Genomic DNA, 17,161 nt, shown 5'->3' with positions numbered 1-17,161 from the left:
ACTTGAAAAAAAAATTATCGGATCCGGATTTGGATTTTCACCAAAATTGAATCAATTCTTCCTTGTCACACACCCAATGTGTCCACCAAGTTTAGTCCGAAGCTGTCCACAACTTTTTGAGATGTCGTGCTATATATTATTTTTGGCAATGCAGTTGAGCGACCCCGGAGACAATGGGGAAGCATGGTTCATTATTACGAACAATGGGGAAGCATACGCCACCAGTGTGTATGTATGTATGTATGTATGTATGTATGTTTGCATATATACATGTACATAAAAATATTACATGGCCAAAAGTATGTGAACACCTGCTCGTCCAACATCTCATTCCAAAATCATGGGCATTAATATGGAGATGGTCCCCACTTTGCTGCTATAACAGCCTCCACTCTTCTAGGAAGGCTTTCCACAAGATGTTGGAACATTGCTGCGGGGATTTGCTTCCATTCAGCCACAAGAGCATGAGTGAGGTCAGGCACTGATGTTGAGCGATTAGGTCTGGCTCACAGTTGGTGTTCCAATTCATCCCAAAGGTGTTCGATGGGCTTGAGGTCTGGGCATAGAATGCAGGCCAGTCAAGTTCTTCCACACCGATCTCGACAAACCATTTCTATATGGGCCTCATTTTGTGCATGGGGGCATTGTCACGCTGAAACAGGAAAGGGCCTTCCCCAAACTGTTGCCATAAAGTTGGAAGCACAGAATCGTCTAGAATGTCATTGTATGCTGTAGCGTTAAGATTTCCCTTCACTGGAACTAAGGGGCCTAGCCAGACCCATGAAAAACAGCCCCAGACCATTATTCCTCCTCCACCAAACTTACAGTTGGCACTTTGCATTCGGGCAGGTAGCGCTCTCCTGGCATCCGCCAAACCCAAATTCGTCTGTCGGACTGCCACATGGTGAAGCATGATTCATCACTCCAGAGAACGTGTTTCCACTGCTCCAGTGTCTAATGACGGTGAGCTTTACACTGCACCAGCCGACGCTTAGCCTTGCGCCTGGTGATCTGAGGCTTGTGTGCGGCTGCTAGTCCATGGAAACCCATTTCATGAAGCTCTCGACTAACAGTGCTTGTGCTGTTGTTGCTTCTAGAGTCAGTTTGGAACTCCGTCGTGTTGCAACCGACGACAGACGATTTTTTCACGCTACGCACTTCAGCACTTGGTGGTCCCATTCTGTAAGCTTCAGACCTGTCAACCCCAAATTATGAAAAAGTGTGAGAATGTCAAATGTGTACAGCGAAATCGCGAAGCGACCGAGAATTGAGGGTGTAAAACGCCCGAAAAATCTAGGAGGGTCTGGGGACATGCTCCCCCAGAAAATGTTTGCTTTCTGGTGTGTCTAAGATGCAATTTCCTGCATTCTAGTGCCAAATTCATCCATATGTTTTTTCAGTCAGAGGATAGGTTTTTATGTCATGTTGTTACTGTTTAGTCCACTGCATGGACTAAAAGAAATGAACCAACAACATGAACAAACAGGACATACATTTTATTTTCATCAACAGATCAAATGCAATACAGGAATTGGAACACTCATCGTCCTTGCAATAAAGATGTATTATTTCAGCAAATTGATCGTATTTCCACTCCAGTATTTTGTATTTCCACTCCGTATTTCCCAGTATTTTGCGCAAAAAATGAACCCCCCAATAACAAGACATTTCATTGGATCAGGATGATCGATAATTGACCAATCGTACTCCGTCTCTCATATAGGATGTGCGGAACGACGTGAAGCAATCGGATTTAAGTCGGTATTCAAGGTTATAGCATCATTTAAACCAGTCCCAATGCAATTATGTTTGAAATATTTTTTGTTGCCGAGTAATTTTTTTAAAGTGTGAGAATTTATAGCGAGAACATGAGAACATGACTTTCAACAGAAAGTCGTGAGTCTCACGGCAAAAACGTGAGAGTTGACAGGTGTGGAGTTTGTGTGGCAGACCACTACGCGGCTGAGCTGTTGTTGCTCCAAGACGTTTCCACTTCACAATAACAGCACTTACAGTTGACCGGGGCAGCTCCAGCTGGGTAGAAATTTGACGAATTGACTTGTTGGAAAGGTGGCATCCTCTGACAGTGCAACGTTGAAAGTCATTGAGCTCTTCAGTACGGCCCATTCTACTGCCAATGTTTCTCTTGGGAGATTGCATGGCTGTGTGCTTCATTTTATACACCTGTCAGCAATGGGTGTGGCTGAAATAGCCGAATCCACTAATTAGAAGGGGTGTCCACATACTTTTGGCTATGTAGTGTACATATAAACAATAAAGACCCATCCACATCACTCACCTGTGAAGAGGGAATAGCCAATCAGCTCTCACCTAATCAACTAAACCTAGGTGGCTCGGATTATATAAACAATTAACACCTCCCACACTCCTCCAGCTGAAGACCGGGCGTAGTGGCGTGCGCCTGTAACCCGGCTACTCAGAGGCTTGGGTTGGAGGATCGCTTGAGGACGGGAGCTCTGCGCTGGGCCGCGGTATGAGAGGGTGTAGGGCATCCCGGAATCATGGCGAAACCCAATCCTTATCCCTGTGTCGTAAGAGGCGACCAGGGTTGCGTCAGGAAGGGCATCCGGCGTAAAACCTATGCCAAATCAGAATGCGGATCATAACGGATGATCCGCTGTGGCGACTCCAAAAGGGAGCAGCCGAAAGACGAACAACAACACTCCTCCAGCTGAAGCTGCTGCATAAAGCAACCCGAGAAGGCCTACCCAAGGTAAGCGCTTGGCTGTTTCAAACCCTTCCCCGAGTTCCTCAACAGCTGTAAAGACGTTCACACATCGTACACACACGACAATCCGAATGCCACACGCCCCCTCAGCTGCCGGACCGGTTTCATCTCTTATCGGCGAATCATCAGAGAGAGTGCAGACAGCCATGCATGCCAACGAGGCTCCCAAGCATGTAAACTGAATACATACATATACAGTAAAACCCCGCTATTCTGAACACTTCTGGGACTGGATGAAAATGCATTCATATGCGGGGTGTTCACATTATCGGGGATTAGGGTATCAACCGACCATGAACGCGTCATCTGTATTCAATAGATCACAAAAGTCGTTTAATCAATACATACACATCTAAATACACATTCCACAGACCAAATGAGCACGCAATTATTGGCATTCAGTAGTAATTATAAAATTATTCGAATTATTTGCCAAGGAAAGAAAGAAAATTGATAAGATCAAAAATGCAATGCAAAATTGACAGCACGAGAATCAAAATTTGAAATTTATCTCTAATGTGTACAGCGAAATCGCGAAGCAACCGAGAATTGAGGGTGTAAAACGCCCGAAAAATCTAGGAGGGTCTGGGGACATGCTCCCCCAGAAAATGTTTAACTCTAAAGAGTTTGTCTCTAAGCCAAGATGTTATAAAACTCTGTGGCTTCGATTTGGCATTCTCTCGGACATGAACTTGAACTGAATGTTCAATTCTTTCCAAAGGAGCGAGCAACTCTGCCCATCCTTGATTCAGAAAGAGAGTTTTAAGCTTTTGCACACAACCGAGTCCATCTTGTACCGTCACCTGCATGTTTTCCACTTCCTCTTCGTCCCCATTCTCTTTGTCCACATTCTCTTCGTCATCGTCTTTCCGCATTAAATCGTTCTCCCAGTCGTCGTCCTCACAGTCATGAATGTGCACCGTATCGTCGCACCGAACGTATTCCTCGGGGGGTCACGTCGTCGCATACGCCAATCTCTGCACCGCGCGAAATGAGCTCGCGCAAGCTGAGGTCATCGTCAGTGTCCCAGTCACTATCAAGTGACTCGGAAGGGAAGCTGCACTTGACGAAGCACTTGGTAATCGTCAGCTGGACTTGATCCCATGCATTGCTGCTCCACTGAACAGCATGGAGAACGTTGACGCTCTTCAAGATTTCGTTTGCGTTTGAAGCGGTATCGATCTTCGACAGCACGTGCCGGAGCAGCCGTTGTTTGAAAAGACGCTTCAGGTTGCTTATCACGCCTTGGTCAAGGGGCTGCAAGACCGACGTAACGTTCGGAGGCAGGAACTTTACGGTCACGTTCGCAGCGTCACACCCATTGGATGAGACGGCGCATTGTCTACGAAGAGAAGAATCCTCCGCTGTTGGTTTCGCATCTTCTTGTCCAGCGCTTTCAACCATTCCACGAACAACGCCGAGGTCATCCACGCTCGTTTGTTTGCTGTCTACGACACAGGGAGGGAATCGACTTTGATGTTACGAAAGCAACGTGGTTTCACTGCGTTGCCGATGGCGAGTGGTTTAAGTTTCTCGCCAGTCATACTAGCGCACAACAGCAGCGTTATTTGATCCTTTGATGACTTTATACCATGACAGGAGTCTCCCTTTTCCACCAGCGACCGTTTGGGTAGAGCGCGGAAGAAGAAGCCAGTCTCGTCGGCGTTAAAAATGTCTTGTGGCTTGAAACCGTCGCATAGCTGTGGCAGACGTGTTTTCCACTCCTCTACTGTCATCTTATCAACGCCACCACTCTTGCCGCTAACTGCACGTGCCGAGATCTTGTTTCGAGCTTGAAATCGGGCAAGCCAGCCGTTGGATGCCTTGAAATCCACCTCACCAATGGCAGTCACGATTTCTAAGGCCTTCGCTTTTACCATAGGTCCACTGACAGGGATCCTCTTTGAACGAGCAGCATGGAACCATGTGTGCACGCGGTTGTCAATGTCTACGAAACTGCCTCCTTTTCGTCGACTTCGTGAAGATAGGGCCCCGTCTTCAAATTCCTTCAATATCGACTCTTTACGACGTAAAATACCGTTCACTGCGCCCAGCGAAATTCCCAAATCAGCAGTGAGTTTGCGTTGCGACTTGGATTCCGCTTCCTTTACCAGACAGACTTTATCTTCCAACGGCAGATCGTGACGCGTTTTCGGCATTTTGGTGTATCGTACTGCGTGAACTTCAATAGCAAGTGAAGATTGATGTAAAGGGAGGTGTGCAGGGCCTTCTTGTGCCCCTCCCTCAGGGGGAGGCCTCTGCTGATTGGACGAAATTGTAATTCTTGACGCTTATTGGTTGATTACCATTGATTAATTTAGAAACTGGTTCTAATTAAGTCACTGTATCTCTTCACACCCCGCTGCATTTTCTATTTATGCCATTGCGTCCAGTAAAACTAACTGCGCGATGGGTGGTAATTAGCAATGGCGATTGTTTGTATTACGTTTGCCATGCAGCCGCAGCTGAACAATGGCCATGTTTCGCACTGATGCCTTCAAAGGTTGGAGTAGCGTTCACAGTGCAGGGTAAAAACTGGTTTGGGACTGGTAAAAAGCATGTTCATATGCGGGGTGTTCAGATTATCGGGGGCACTATGTACAGGATTTCCTATCTAAAAATTCGGGACTGGCCAAAAACGCGTTCATATGAGGGGTGTTCAGATAATCGGCGTGTTCAGAGAGCGGGGTTTTACTGTATATGTATATTTATATGTATATATATATATATATATATATATATATATATATATATATATATATATATATATATATATATATATATATATATATATATATATATATATACACACACACACACACACACACACACACACACACACACACACACACACACACATACAATATACGATGAAACTGGTCCGGCAGCTGAGGGGGAGTGTGGCATTGGGATTCTCATGTGTGTACAATGCGTGAACGCCATAACAGCTGTTGAGGAACTGTTGGGAAAATCGAAACATGTGGAGTGTGACGAGCACTCCCCCGATCCCCATTGGACATAGTCCTACACAAAAGCGTCACCTCCAATCCAGAGGCTTTGGCCCAGCGAAAGTCAAAACAAAGGTTACATGGTCAACATCAGTTAAACATCAAACGGAGCCACCTATCCGGATTTTGGCCTCATTTACCCTCATCAGGACGGCATGCCGATAAATATCTAACGAATGATGACCACATTAGTCATTTAAACATCAGATGCAACTCCTGACTGTTATGGTGAGCATCACCACACATACATACATGCATGCATATCACCACAAAAACAACCCAAGCCCCCTCATCCAAACCATTCTAATAGGAAAGGAGAAATGAAAACCAAAAAAAAACCAGGTGCTATAATTCAACAATTCAAATACCCCCAACCCGTATGAGCTCACGCACTCACCCATGCACATCCACATTCTCTTCTACATATGCTGAACATTTCCCATTGTTCCTCTCCGGACCATTGTTACTCGTTTTTGTGTTATCCATCCTTTCCTCCTTGTATATGTCTTACCACCACACGCTCCCCCAATACCATTTGGAACTTAATCATACCAACTGACCTTTGTCATTTAGTTCTTCCAAAAGCCTAGACACATATAACATTAAAATTGGGGGCAATGTGGACCATACGGATCAATTTGAATGCCTCAAATTCAAATATTCCCACATATTTAGAATGATTTTTCATCGTAGCTATCGCTTCCAAAGTATAGCATAAGGCAATCAAAATCCACTTCCATTGGTTTGCGTCAGAATGGGGTTTTCAAGATTTGAAGATGAAGTTGGAGATTTGGAAACCTTACTGAAAGCACAAAGACAAAATACGACTTGTTCTCATCTCAAGTATGCTTCCATATTCCCATCTACCAATCCCACACCAACACCATTCTTTATATACCCAAAAGTTGAATGTTAAGATGAAGGCTGTTAAAGCAAAAACGCAGTTGGCAATCAAACTGGGTATTTTGAAACATTACTCACCGTGGTGTTGGGAATATTTCCTCCATCATTGGGGAGATCATTTTTTGTCACAGTATCTTCTTTCCCTACACGACGACCTTTACTTGTTGGAGTTGAGCCGTTCCCAGTACGGACTCCTTTCCTTTGGGCTTGGCGCGGCGAGCGAGTATTAAGCACTGATCGTCCCACCGCCAGTGCCTTTTCATCGAATTCCCCACCACTTGATTGACCATGACCCACCTGATGATGACCATTAGCACAGTCTGTCTCCTCAGGTGCCTTTCCCACCTTGTCCAATCCACCCAGATCATCATCCAAAGGCAGGAAGGCAGCAGAGATGTGGCACCCAAAAACGACCTCATTCTCAAGTCGCTTTTGTGCGCGGCATGCACTGACGGGCGAGGGAAAGCGCAGGCATGCCCGAGAGCCCCGGACCGACAGCACTTTCCCTCCACAGTTCTCAGAGAGCTGGCGCAGGCGTGTGCCGAGCTGGCGTGGATCACGGCCACCTGGCAGGCCATGTACGTACAGGAGCGTATGACAAGGCTGGAGAGGCATGACGAGGAACAAAACTTTAGAAACGGTAATGATAAGCGGTCCAGAGAGGAGAGGAAGGAAATATATGGTCCAGAGAGAGCGAGAGTGAATATAAGGTCAATTGTACCTGTGGTGAGGGGCACAATGGAAGATCTGCAACAAGGTCTTCATACAGAAGTGTTGTGTGGGCATGTTGCAGCAGGGCCTCCGAAGCTTGAGCTTTGTGTACAAGAACAACTCGAAAACCGTGTCGATGACGCAGATCACTCAACTCGGAGGCAAAATTTACATCGCCTAAAAGTACACACAAAGTCCCCTCTTGCACAATCGTCATCATTCTCACATGCAGGCAGTCGTAGGGAAGCAAATTGCAGCTTCATCACCACACATTTGCCAAACTTACTGGATAGAAGCACTGCTGTGGCAGGAGCTACGTGCATCTCAGCAAATCGGCGCAGGCTTTGCCGGAGCTTGTCATCTGCCGAGTTCTTGGCTGTTGCATTAATGTGCACTACGGTGACCTGACAGAGAAAAGAACAAATCTCATTGCAGTAACATCTATTCCAGCCTGATGAAGAGAATTTTTGCTTCTCCCAACAATGCAGCACACTGTTCATGTGCTCAGTTACATGTTTCTCCATATTGGGCAGGTTTGCAAAGAAAACTAGAGTGAATCGATTGCATGCCATCGGAAATCCCCACGCTTCCCACCGTAAGGAAAGTTGAAAGAAGGCAAAACGTGCCACCAGGAATGACCCAACATCAAATTTTGAGTTTTAAAATCTTCTGTTTTGACCCCTGTGATACTAAGTCCCCACTCCCTGGGGCATGAACCGGGAATCAAATCCAAATTAAGGGTAAATATTTCATGTGTTCCCATTGTTGATTGCATCTTCCTCTTCTTTCGGCTGCTCCCGTTAGGGGTCGCCACAGCGGATCATCCGTATGATCCGCATAGTGATTTGGCACATGTTTTACGCCGGATGCCCTTCCTGACGCAACCCTGGTCGCCTCTTACGACACAGGGATATGGTACACCTATTTTAACCGGGGTATACACCGGCCCAGTACACTGGTACTCATTTCGCCGACCTCGGAAGGATGACAGGCTGAGTCAACCCCCTGGTGTATTAATTCAGTGGCCCAACGGGGCTTGAACTCAGGACCTTTTGGATCCCAAGCCACTGCCCTAACCACTGCGCCAACACCAGGCTTTACAAAGTTGATTGCATATACAAACTAATTTTAAAAATGTGACTTGCATTTTTTTTTTTTTGCAATTACATTTAAAAAGTAATTGTATTTTTTTGATGTTTGACCTTTTGACCCTGCCCCGGGGACCCAGGGAGCGGGGCCAAAAATTATACTGCTCACGCATCTTCTTGCTATGTGATTGTGATGATCATAACTAGCAAGTTTGGTGAATTTCTGCACAATCGTTTCAGAAGAGATGGGTGACGAATACAGACAAGCATAGACAAATGGAGCCGATTACAATATACCCACGTTGTTTTTTTTTATATAAGCATGGGGATAATGACAGTAAAAACCTAGATGCCTATATTTTAGTTTTTCAACCAGTCTTAACCCTAACCCTAACCAGATTTGGGAAAGCTTCCATTCAGAATGTGGGAGGTCAGCGGTTAAATTATATCCATGGGAGAGCCAAAGACAAAAAAAAGAAGTGGTGCCAGACACAACAAATCCCACCCATTTAAGGCATAAAGTTATTTTGGGAATCAAATTTTAATTTGATACATCCTTAACCCCGATCTTCACAAACATGCATTTTTCACTATAGGATTGTGAGGATTTTAAGTCACAAATAGAATAAGGTTCACTATAAGCTTAGTTTGAAGTAAATCGGATCATTTTTGACGAAGACCTGACCTTGACCTTTGACCTAATTGGACCCAAAAGTTAATGGGGTCGTCCGAGGTTCATTACCCACCTGTGGATACAATTTGACAGTGTTTGAGCAGGCCGTTTTCCCATAAAGTTGTATTTTCGTAACCATGTTTTAGTTTTAATGGAAAATTTGTAATTTTGACCGATGGCCATGAATGACCCCCAAAACTTCGGACCCTACCGATCTTCACAAATATGCATTTTCACTATAGGAATGGGTAGGATTATAAGTGACAAATAGAATAAGGTTCACTATAAGCTGAGTTTGAAGTAAATCAGATCATTTTTGACAAAGTTATGAGCGAAAAACGATTTTGATCTTTTCGTGACTTGACTTTGACCTTTGATCCAATTGGACCCAAAAGTTAATGGGGTCGTCCAAGATTCATTGCCCACCTGTGGCTTAAATTTGATAGTGTTTGCTAAAGCCGTTTTGCCGTAAAGTTGCTAACAGACAAACAGACAAACAAACAGAGAAACAAACCGGACGATTACAATATCCCGCTCCCCTCCCCCCTCCGGGAGGGGGTGGGATAAAGAGGTACATGCTGCTTCCTCACTTAACAATTAGCATTTGAAGGATATTTCACGGACAAGCCCAACAGGTTGGCATACATGGTGAGGAGGACATTTTTCATTCAATTGCACTGCTGTCCACGGAGGGGAAATGTGACATTGTAAGTACGACACCAGTACAGAGTGCCCCGATACATTGTCATTCCACAACCTCCGAGTCCCCACCCCCCTCCCCACATACCCCAATCACGCATTTCCACCCCCGCCCCCCTCTAAGGTCAGCAGCCATGTTCATATTAAGTGTAATCTAGTGTTATCGAATGCATTAGTGTGCATGATTGTGCATGGTTTGTCCTGCAGCTCCTCCACCAACCTTAGACCCAGCTAATGAAAAAAATAAAAAACATTGGAAAAAATAATGACGTTCCACTGCACAGCCTGAATGGTCATGCTGTCCTCGTCCGATGAGAAGCGTGCAATACATGACAACAAGCCCAGCATCCTAACTCTTGGATGGACGAAACCACTGAGCATGTCCAGTAAGTAAGTGCAGTGTAAACAGGCCATTTGTGCACCTCTGCACTACACAGAAACATAATACAAGTTAGGTGTTACAAGGTGTTTTAAGAGAAAACAGATCCTGCAATCATAAATGAACGCAAACTACATGGTTCATAGAACACCTTAGCACACGCAGTCTTAAGGAAAATAAAAAGACACGGGAAGGTTCTGAAGGCTGAAAATTTGATTTGTTGAAAGGACGTAAAATGCCGGAATACTTTATCCAAGTAATGTTAAACTGAAGGTTTTTGAAAGTACCAAGAAGGCGATTTGTGTTCTACAGTGTTCAAGGATATAAATCAATTGAAATAGAATAGAGATCAAACGAAAGGCTGTAGAAAAAAAAAACTCTTTTCGGAAGTTGACTGCATTTGATGCAGCGTTATGTTCTTAAAGGTACAACACGAACCAACGTAATGTGTTAAACCTTATTTAACACGTTGCATTAGTTCTTCGTGCCTGTTGTGTCCTTCATTACGTCTTTAAAAACATTAATTTGCTTTTACGGAATGATTTTCAATTTTGTCTGACTGCCAGACTGCCAGTCTAAAAAAAAAATAAACCAATGTCACCCGCAGGGTGACCCGTATCTTGCCAAAAGATGACCATGTGTGACTTATTTAAGGTCACACTGAGGTGAACAGAGCTGCTATCCAGCTCTGTTCCGATCCGATCAAAATTACTCAAAAAATAAGGGTTTCGTCGACTCCCCTGATTTGCGACAAAGTGACCTTGACCTTCAAAATTTTGTGCACTGAAAGGGACCTCTATTTCTTTTTTTTTTTTTTGTATACCTTGGTCGAGGCTCGTATGAGAGCGAACACACAACTCACAGCAAGGAGGCATGAGACAAGAGGGGCGGGAGTGGAAGGGACAAAACATTGGGGAACAGACACAGGTGAACTGTGGAAGGGAGAGGGATGGGGATGGGACGGGGAACATGGCGAGGAGAAGATGGACATTACAGGGACTTTCAGGAAGGAAAGCAGAATTGAAGGAAGTGGGCTTGGGTGGATTATCGGGGGTAGAAAAGATCGAGGATTTGGATGGGGGAAGATAAGAGGTGGTGGTGAACAGCTGTTTTGAAAGCCTGGAGGGAAGAATGGGAAAGAATAGAGTGAGGAAGTTTATTCCAAAGGCGGGAAAAAAGAGGAATGAAAGAGTGAAGATGAGCAGTGATTCGTGATTTTGGTAGTTTTACCAGAAGGGGGTTGTTGGCGGACCTTGAGCGCCCTGTGGAAATGTGGTTGGGACAAATCGCAGAGAGAGCAGGGGGGGCAAGGCTGGAGAGGAGTCGGTAGAAGACAGAAAGACCACCGACCAACCTGCGGTGATTGAGTGAGAGGCCCAAAGACTCAGCTTCATTGCGGGAGATGCCAATGATCTTAAATGCCCTGGTTTCGACAGCGTGAAGTCGAGAAAGGTGGGAGGCAGGAGCACCAGCCCAGAGGGGAGAGCAGTACTCCATCAGGCTACGGACAAAAGCTTTGTAAGTGGTCAGGAGCTCAAGAAGGCCGAGGAAGGACTTTGCACGACGGAGGATTCCCAGTCGGCGACTGGCTTTTGAGGCAAGGTTGGAAATGTGACTTTCCCAGAAAAGGTCATGGCAGATAGTGAGACCCAGAAGCTTGAAAGAAAAGACTTCTTCCAGAGGATTGTTGAGAAAGTGGATGGGGGGGTTTTGTAAACGGTCCTTTCGAAGAGACATAGTGAGAGTGTGAGATTTGTCTGGATTGAAAGACATGTTCCACGTGTTGGACCAGTTTGTGATTTTATCCAGATCTGCAGTGAGCGAAGAAGCTGCTGCTTGCCGGTCTGAGGGATGACAGATGGTACGGCAGAGGGTGGAGTCGTCGGCAAAGAGAAATAGAGGATTTTCCAGAGAGTCCGAGAGATCATTGATGAAAACCAGAAAAAGAACAGGGCCCAGACGCTACCTTGAGGAACTCCAGCCTGCACAGGAAGAGGGGATGAAAGAACTCCATTTAGGGCCACACGTTGACTGCGACAGGAGAGGAAGTCTGCGAGCCATGAGTGGAGATGGCCTTGAATACCATGGGAAGAGAGTTTGGTGAGTAGGGCAGGGTGCCAGACTGTGTCAAAAGCACGTGATATGTCCAGGGATACGGCTCGGATTTCCTGTCTGGCATTGAGGACCTCCATCCATTGATGGGAGAGCAGTAGCAGCATATCCAGGGTAGAGTGACCTGGTCTGAAACCAAATTGATGATTGGAAATCAAGCCATTGGAGAAGAGGAAGGATTTCATGTCTGAAGCGATGATGGATTCCATAACCTTGCTGATGATTGGGAGAAGGCTGATTGGTCTGTAGTTACAGGGATCTGTTTTTGCACCTTTTTATGCAGGGCAGTGATGTTAGCAGATTTCCAAGCAGATGGCAGATGACCTTGGGAAAATGAGAGGGTGAATAGAACAGAGAGAGGGTGAGCAAGAGCAGAAGAGCAGGCTTTGAGGACACGTGGGCTGATGCCGTCTGGACCGGTTGCAGAATCTGACTCGAGGTTTGAAAGCAAGCTCTCCACCTTGTCAGGAGAAAAGGATACAGAGTCCAGGGACAGTTGGGTGCGACTGGGTAAAGTGGGTAGAGATAGTGATGGGTTTGGGACACAAGATTTAGCTGCAAACACCGAGTTTAGACATTCAGCTTTATCACGTGTGGAATCAGCAGTGCGGCCATTTGAGGTAAGGGAGGGGATGGAGGGGGAACATACACCAGAAACGGATTTGATTAAACGCCACCAGGATTTTGAGGAGGGAGAGAGGTTTGAGAGTTCAGACTTGAGATGAGAAAGATGTTGTTTTCTGGCTCTCCTGAGGGTAGATACACACTTGTTCCGAGCTTTGTGGAAAGAACTGAGATTGCCCTCAGTTGGGTTTGCTTTCCATGAGGCAAAGGCAAGTTGTTTCAGGACAACTGCCTCGCCACAAGCTTCAGTAAACCAAGGGCGGGAGGAAGGGTAAGACAGCTGAACACGAGAGGGGATAAATCTGTGCATGAGGGAGAGCAAGTTTCTTTGAAAGAATTCCCAGGATGAGTTGATGTTTGAGAAAGTAGTGATAGGAGACCAGTCTGTAAGTTTGATGGCTGCTCGGAGACCCTGCCAGTCGGCTTGAGTGAAATGCCAGACTCGACGGCGGTGAGGTGGTTCTCTGATAACAGCCAGAGAGATGTCCACTTTAACAAGGACGTGGTCAGAAGAACCAATTGGAGCGAAGGAAGAGCAGCAGATATTGTCAGGGAAATTTGTCAAAATCAGATCCAGAAGAGATGGAGTACCATTGGTTGAGATCCGGGTCGGGAAGTTGACCGATTGAGTCAGTCCCAATGAGTCACAGAAAGCTTTTGCTGATGTCCCATGGCAGGTGAGAGAGGTACCCACACCTAGCCAACTGGCGTGATGACAATTGAAGTCGCCACATAAGAGGAAGAGAGAGTTTGGATGAGAAGATAGAAGATGGTCCATGTTTTCGGAGAGTGAGGTGTAGATGGAGTCATCACTGTTCGGTGGACATCACTATAGGCCTCTGATATGCGAAGTTACAAAAATTTCCAATGATAACTGTGCTCTGCAGAATTTTTTATACGTGATTACAGACAAACAAACAAACAAAACAAAAAAAACATACATGCTGACTAACATATCTTGCAAAAACTTCGTTTTAGCAAGATAAAATGATCTCACTCCTCTCTGAGCATGGGTGGTTGAGACGAGATTCCTTCCAATTTGCCAAAGTCAGAGTCAAAGTACTGCCAAACTGCAGGTTTGTGTTCCGATTCGAGTTCAAAATGTAGCATTCAATTTAAATTAAGTAGTGCACCTACTCATGTCGATCACAAACTGGTGTTTATAGACAGACAGACAGACAAGACAGACAGACAGAGACACAGAAAAAGTGAACCAATTGCTTAATCCCGTTCTATTTCTTGCACGTGGGGTGAAAACAAGACGACTGTTGTGTCTGAATCGACGAGCTCCAAACAGACCTGAGAATTGTTCAGCTCTTGGATGACCTCTCGCTTTTCTTTGCTGATGTCACAGACGCAAAGAAACTCGGCTTCACGATGCCCAGGAAAAAGTGTCTCCCTCAAACGCTGCACCACCGCCATCGCAGACCGCCCACTAGGCACATGGCAATTCTCAATGTCCCAGAAGACCCCAATAGGTGCTAGGCTGTCAGCTTGCACTGAAGATGCTGCAGGGGATGTATGACGACCTGCAAGCACTGTGAGACACATTATACTTCACAGCATTCAATGACAGAGGTTAAAGGGGTCATGCATGAAGGAATAAGTGAATGAAAAAAATATATATCCATCACTACAACAATTTGGAAGAGGAGAACCGTTTCTGGAATAAACCCACCTTCTGTCAACCGTGGCATTTCATTGGGGACCTCTGGTAAAGGCACATTGGGCCAAACATTGTTGGCATGTCCATCAGGCTCTGCTACCTGTCTGGCATCATTGCCAGGGTCACAAAGCACCTCCATGTTCTATGACAGAAGGATCACAAGCACAGACACAAATTTAAAATGAAGACAAACATCTTCAAAAAAAACTTCTGACTTAAAGCAATGCACGAGGTATACAGGGCAGCAAACACACCTGCTGCAGGCAGTTCACACACTGCCAGTGCTGGGGAGGTATTGTGTGTGCACAGTATGAGTGCCCCAATGAGAGGTGGCCTGGGTGAGCAACCGTGCCGGGAAGTGCAGTGACGTGCTGAGAATTCAGAGGGCAATGCCCGCAACAGACTGAGTGTTGTCTAGCCGTACCAGCTGTCTCACCAACACACCCATTAGTAGGAAAGAAATTGCGGGTACCATAAGGTAGGTTTGTGCTTGCATGAGCTGAGATCAGGAGTGGTGCAGAGGAGCAATGGTGAATCATAGTGGGAGTTTCGGCACCATGAGGAGACCTGTGCAACATGGGACAGGTGCTATGGCGTCCCAGTGCACTTACTTGAACCGGCGGTGAAAGTAGTGAGGTCGAGACATCTTTTGAATCCGTTGAAGATGGTGATTCTGGGTAAACTTTAGCAGACATCTGAAAGGCAAAGGAGACAACTTAAACTAACAGCAAACATAAATGAACAGCTCTTACTGCAAGAATATAAACTTTTAAAACCAAAACATTTTTGGTTTGCACATAATCCGTTCCAATCATAACCCTCATCTGAAACAGGTGTTGTTGCTGCTGAAGTAGTCACTCTGCAGATAATATACTGACTGAGTGGTATGAAATTATTATTCCCAGCAGTCGTTAGGGGTAGGAGATTGGAATTGAGATGGGGTGCTGGCACATGATGGCATACTCTTGTGAGATGCTATGGGATCTTTAATGTCCACCAGTAAATTAGCAAGTAGGATTCCGAGCTTAACGCCCTCATGTAGGAGCAGGACACCCAACGTAATGTCAGAGACTCACAGCTTAGCAGCCGTTTGGACGGTGCAATGCTCGCAAAGCACCAGAGTGATGGCTGAAATTCAGGTCAAGAATCAAACCACCACTAAACAGATCAACAACTGGATGCTACCTCTCAGTTCAACAGCTGGATCCAAACAGTATGCTCCCTCACAAGTATCCTGCCAGCCCATTTCCAAGAATATTGTTATGGTCACGCGGTCTGCAATGACCGCCACGCCACCCAGCGGTTATGGGGATGAGCAGGTCTCCGCGTCCGCCGGGTTAAATTGGCACAAATTGGCATTTCCAAACGCAACTACCATGGCGGAACGATGACAGGAAGAGCCAAGCAATACTCGTTGATATTCCAGGCTTGAGGTGCATTAGCATGGACCCAATAAGCCCATCCAACAGGTTCATAATTTAATTCTACATGTGATATAGAACCTGTCCACACCTTTGAAATATCATGCGAAATATCGTTTTTGGCCCCATCTCTCGATGGTGAAGAATCACTTGGAAATAAAAAAAAAATTCTCCGATCCAGTTTTGGACCTTCACCAAAATCAAATCAATTCATCCTTGTCACATATCCAACCTGGTCGGAGGTCCACCAAATTTCGTCTGAATCCGTCCATTACTTTTTGAGATATCCTGCTCACAGACAGATCGACAGACAGGGGTGAAAAACATAACCTCCGTCCACCTTCGGTGGGAGAGGTAAAGACACAGCGTCCAGGATCAGTTGGGTACGACTGAGAAGGATGGGTACAGAGAAAGAGGACACTATGGAAGCAAGATTTTGAAGCAAACGGGTAATTCCATGTCAAATCATCAAAGAATCTGCCGTCATCTCTCAGATTTTTGTAAAACTTTGGGAACCAATTGGGACCCATGAAAAACGGCAAGAACTCAAATATTTTTGCTAACAGCCTCTAAATTAGTGAGATACAGACTGACGAACTTTGGACTAATTAGCAGGATGTCGCGAATTCAAATGGCCATATCTCTAAAAGTATAACACCTAGAGAGCTGGTTTTGGTGTCATTTTAAAGGTATTTTCATGCCCTATGAATTTGTCTGGGCAACATTTTCCTACCTCCAACCACAAAAAAAGTTATCACGAAATATAAACTTCAATCATGAATCCCCAAAAAATGTATCCTTCAAATTTCCTCAAATTCATCCCAGAGGTACCTTATGATGTCAAGAAGCTTCCACACAAGTTTTGTGATGGGCACTCCAATAGTTTCTGAGATATGAGCAATAATGTACATGTACGTATGGCATATTGGTTCGAAAATCAGCATTTGTAATGTATTATACAATCATTCTAACCTCGCCATGACAGGGAACACAAGGAACGACCATCAATTGCTTTGAAGTATCATATACTTTCATTTTCAACTGGGCCTGAGGGGAAGAAAACAAGTGCTGCTGTTGCTGCATTGAAGAGGAAATTGAAAGCCTTAGTCAGGTTAGTGAACACTGTGT

At 45.3% G+C, this 17,161-nt stretch overlaps 1 protein-coding gene across 2 annotated transcripts in view; it reads right to left on the bottom strand.

Moving 5' to 3' along the window:
* The window catches only part of MARF1 (meiosis regulator and mRNA stability factor 1), a 121,089-nt gene that overhangs the window by 64,392 nt on the left and 39,536 nt on the right, over nt 1-17,161 (bottom strand). For both annotated transcript variants that reach the window (XM_085862548.1, XM_085862550.1), the window contains exons 3-8: nt 14,867-15,307; nt 14,625-14,754; nt 14,246-14,484; nt 7,658-7,775; nt 7,382-7,548; nt 6,739-7,263 (exon numbers count right to left, since the gene is read on the bottom strand). In XM_085862548.1, coding sequence (XP_085718674.1) covers nt 6,739-7,263; nt 7,382-7,548; nt 7,658-7,775; nt 14,246-14,484; nt 14,625-14,754; nt 14,867-15,307 — 1,620 coding nt within the window. The remainder of the gene's footprint in view (nt 1-6,738; nt 7,264-7,381; nt 7,549-7,657; nt 7,776-14,245; nt 14,485-14,624; nt 14,755-14,866; nt 15,308-17,161) is intronic.

The sequence above is a fragment of the Eptatretus burgeri genome, chromosome 17, assembly GCF_056783735.1.
Source record: "Eptatretus burgeri isolate ZD-2024b chromosome 17, Ebu_testis_v1, whole genome shotgun sequence".
Lineage (NCBI taxonomy): Eukaryota > Metazoa > Chordata > Myxini > Myxiniformes > Myxinidae > Eptatretus > Eptatretus burgeri.
The sequence above is the reverse complement of the archived record's forward strand: the minus strand, read 5'-3'. Positions and strand labels throughout refer to the sequence as shown.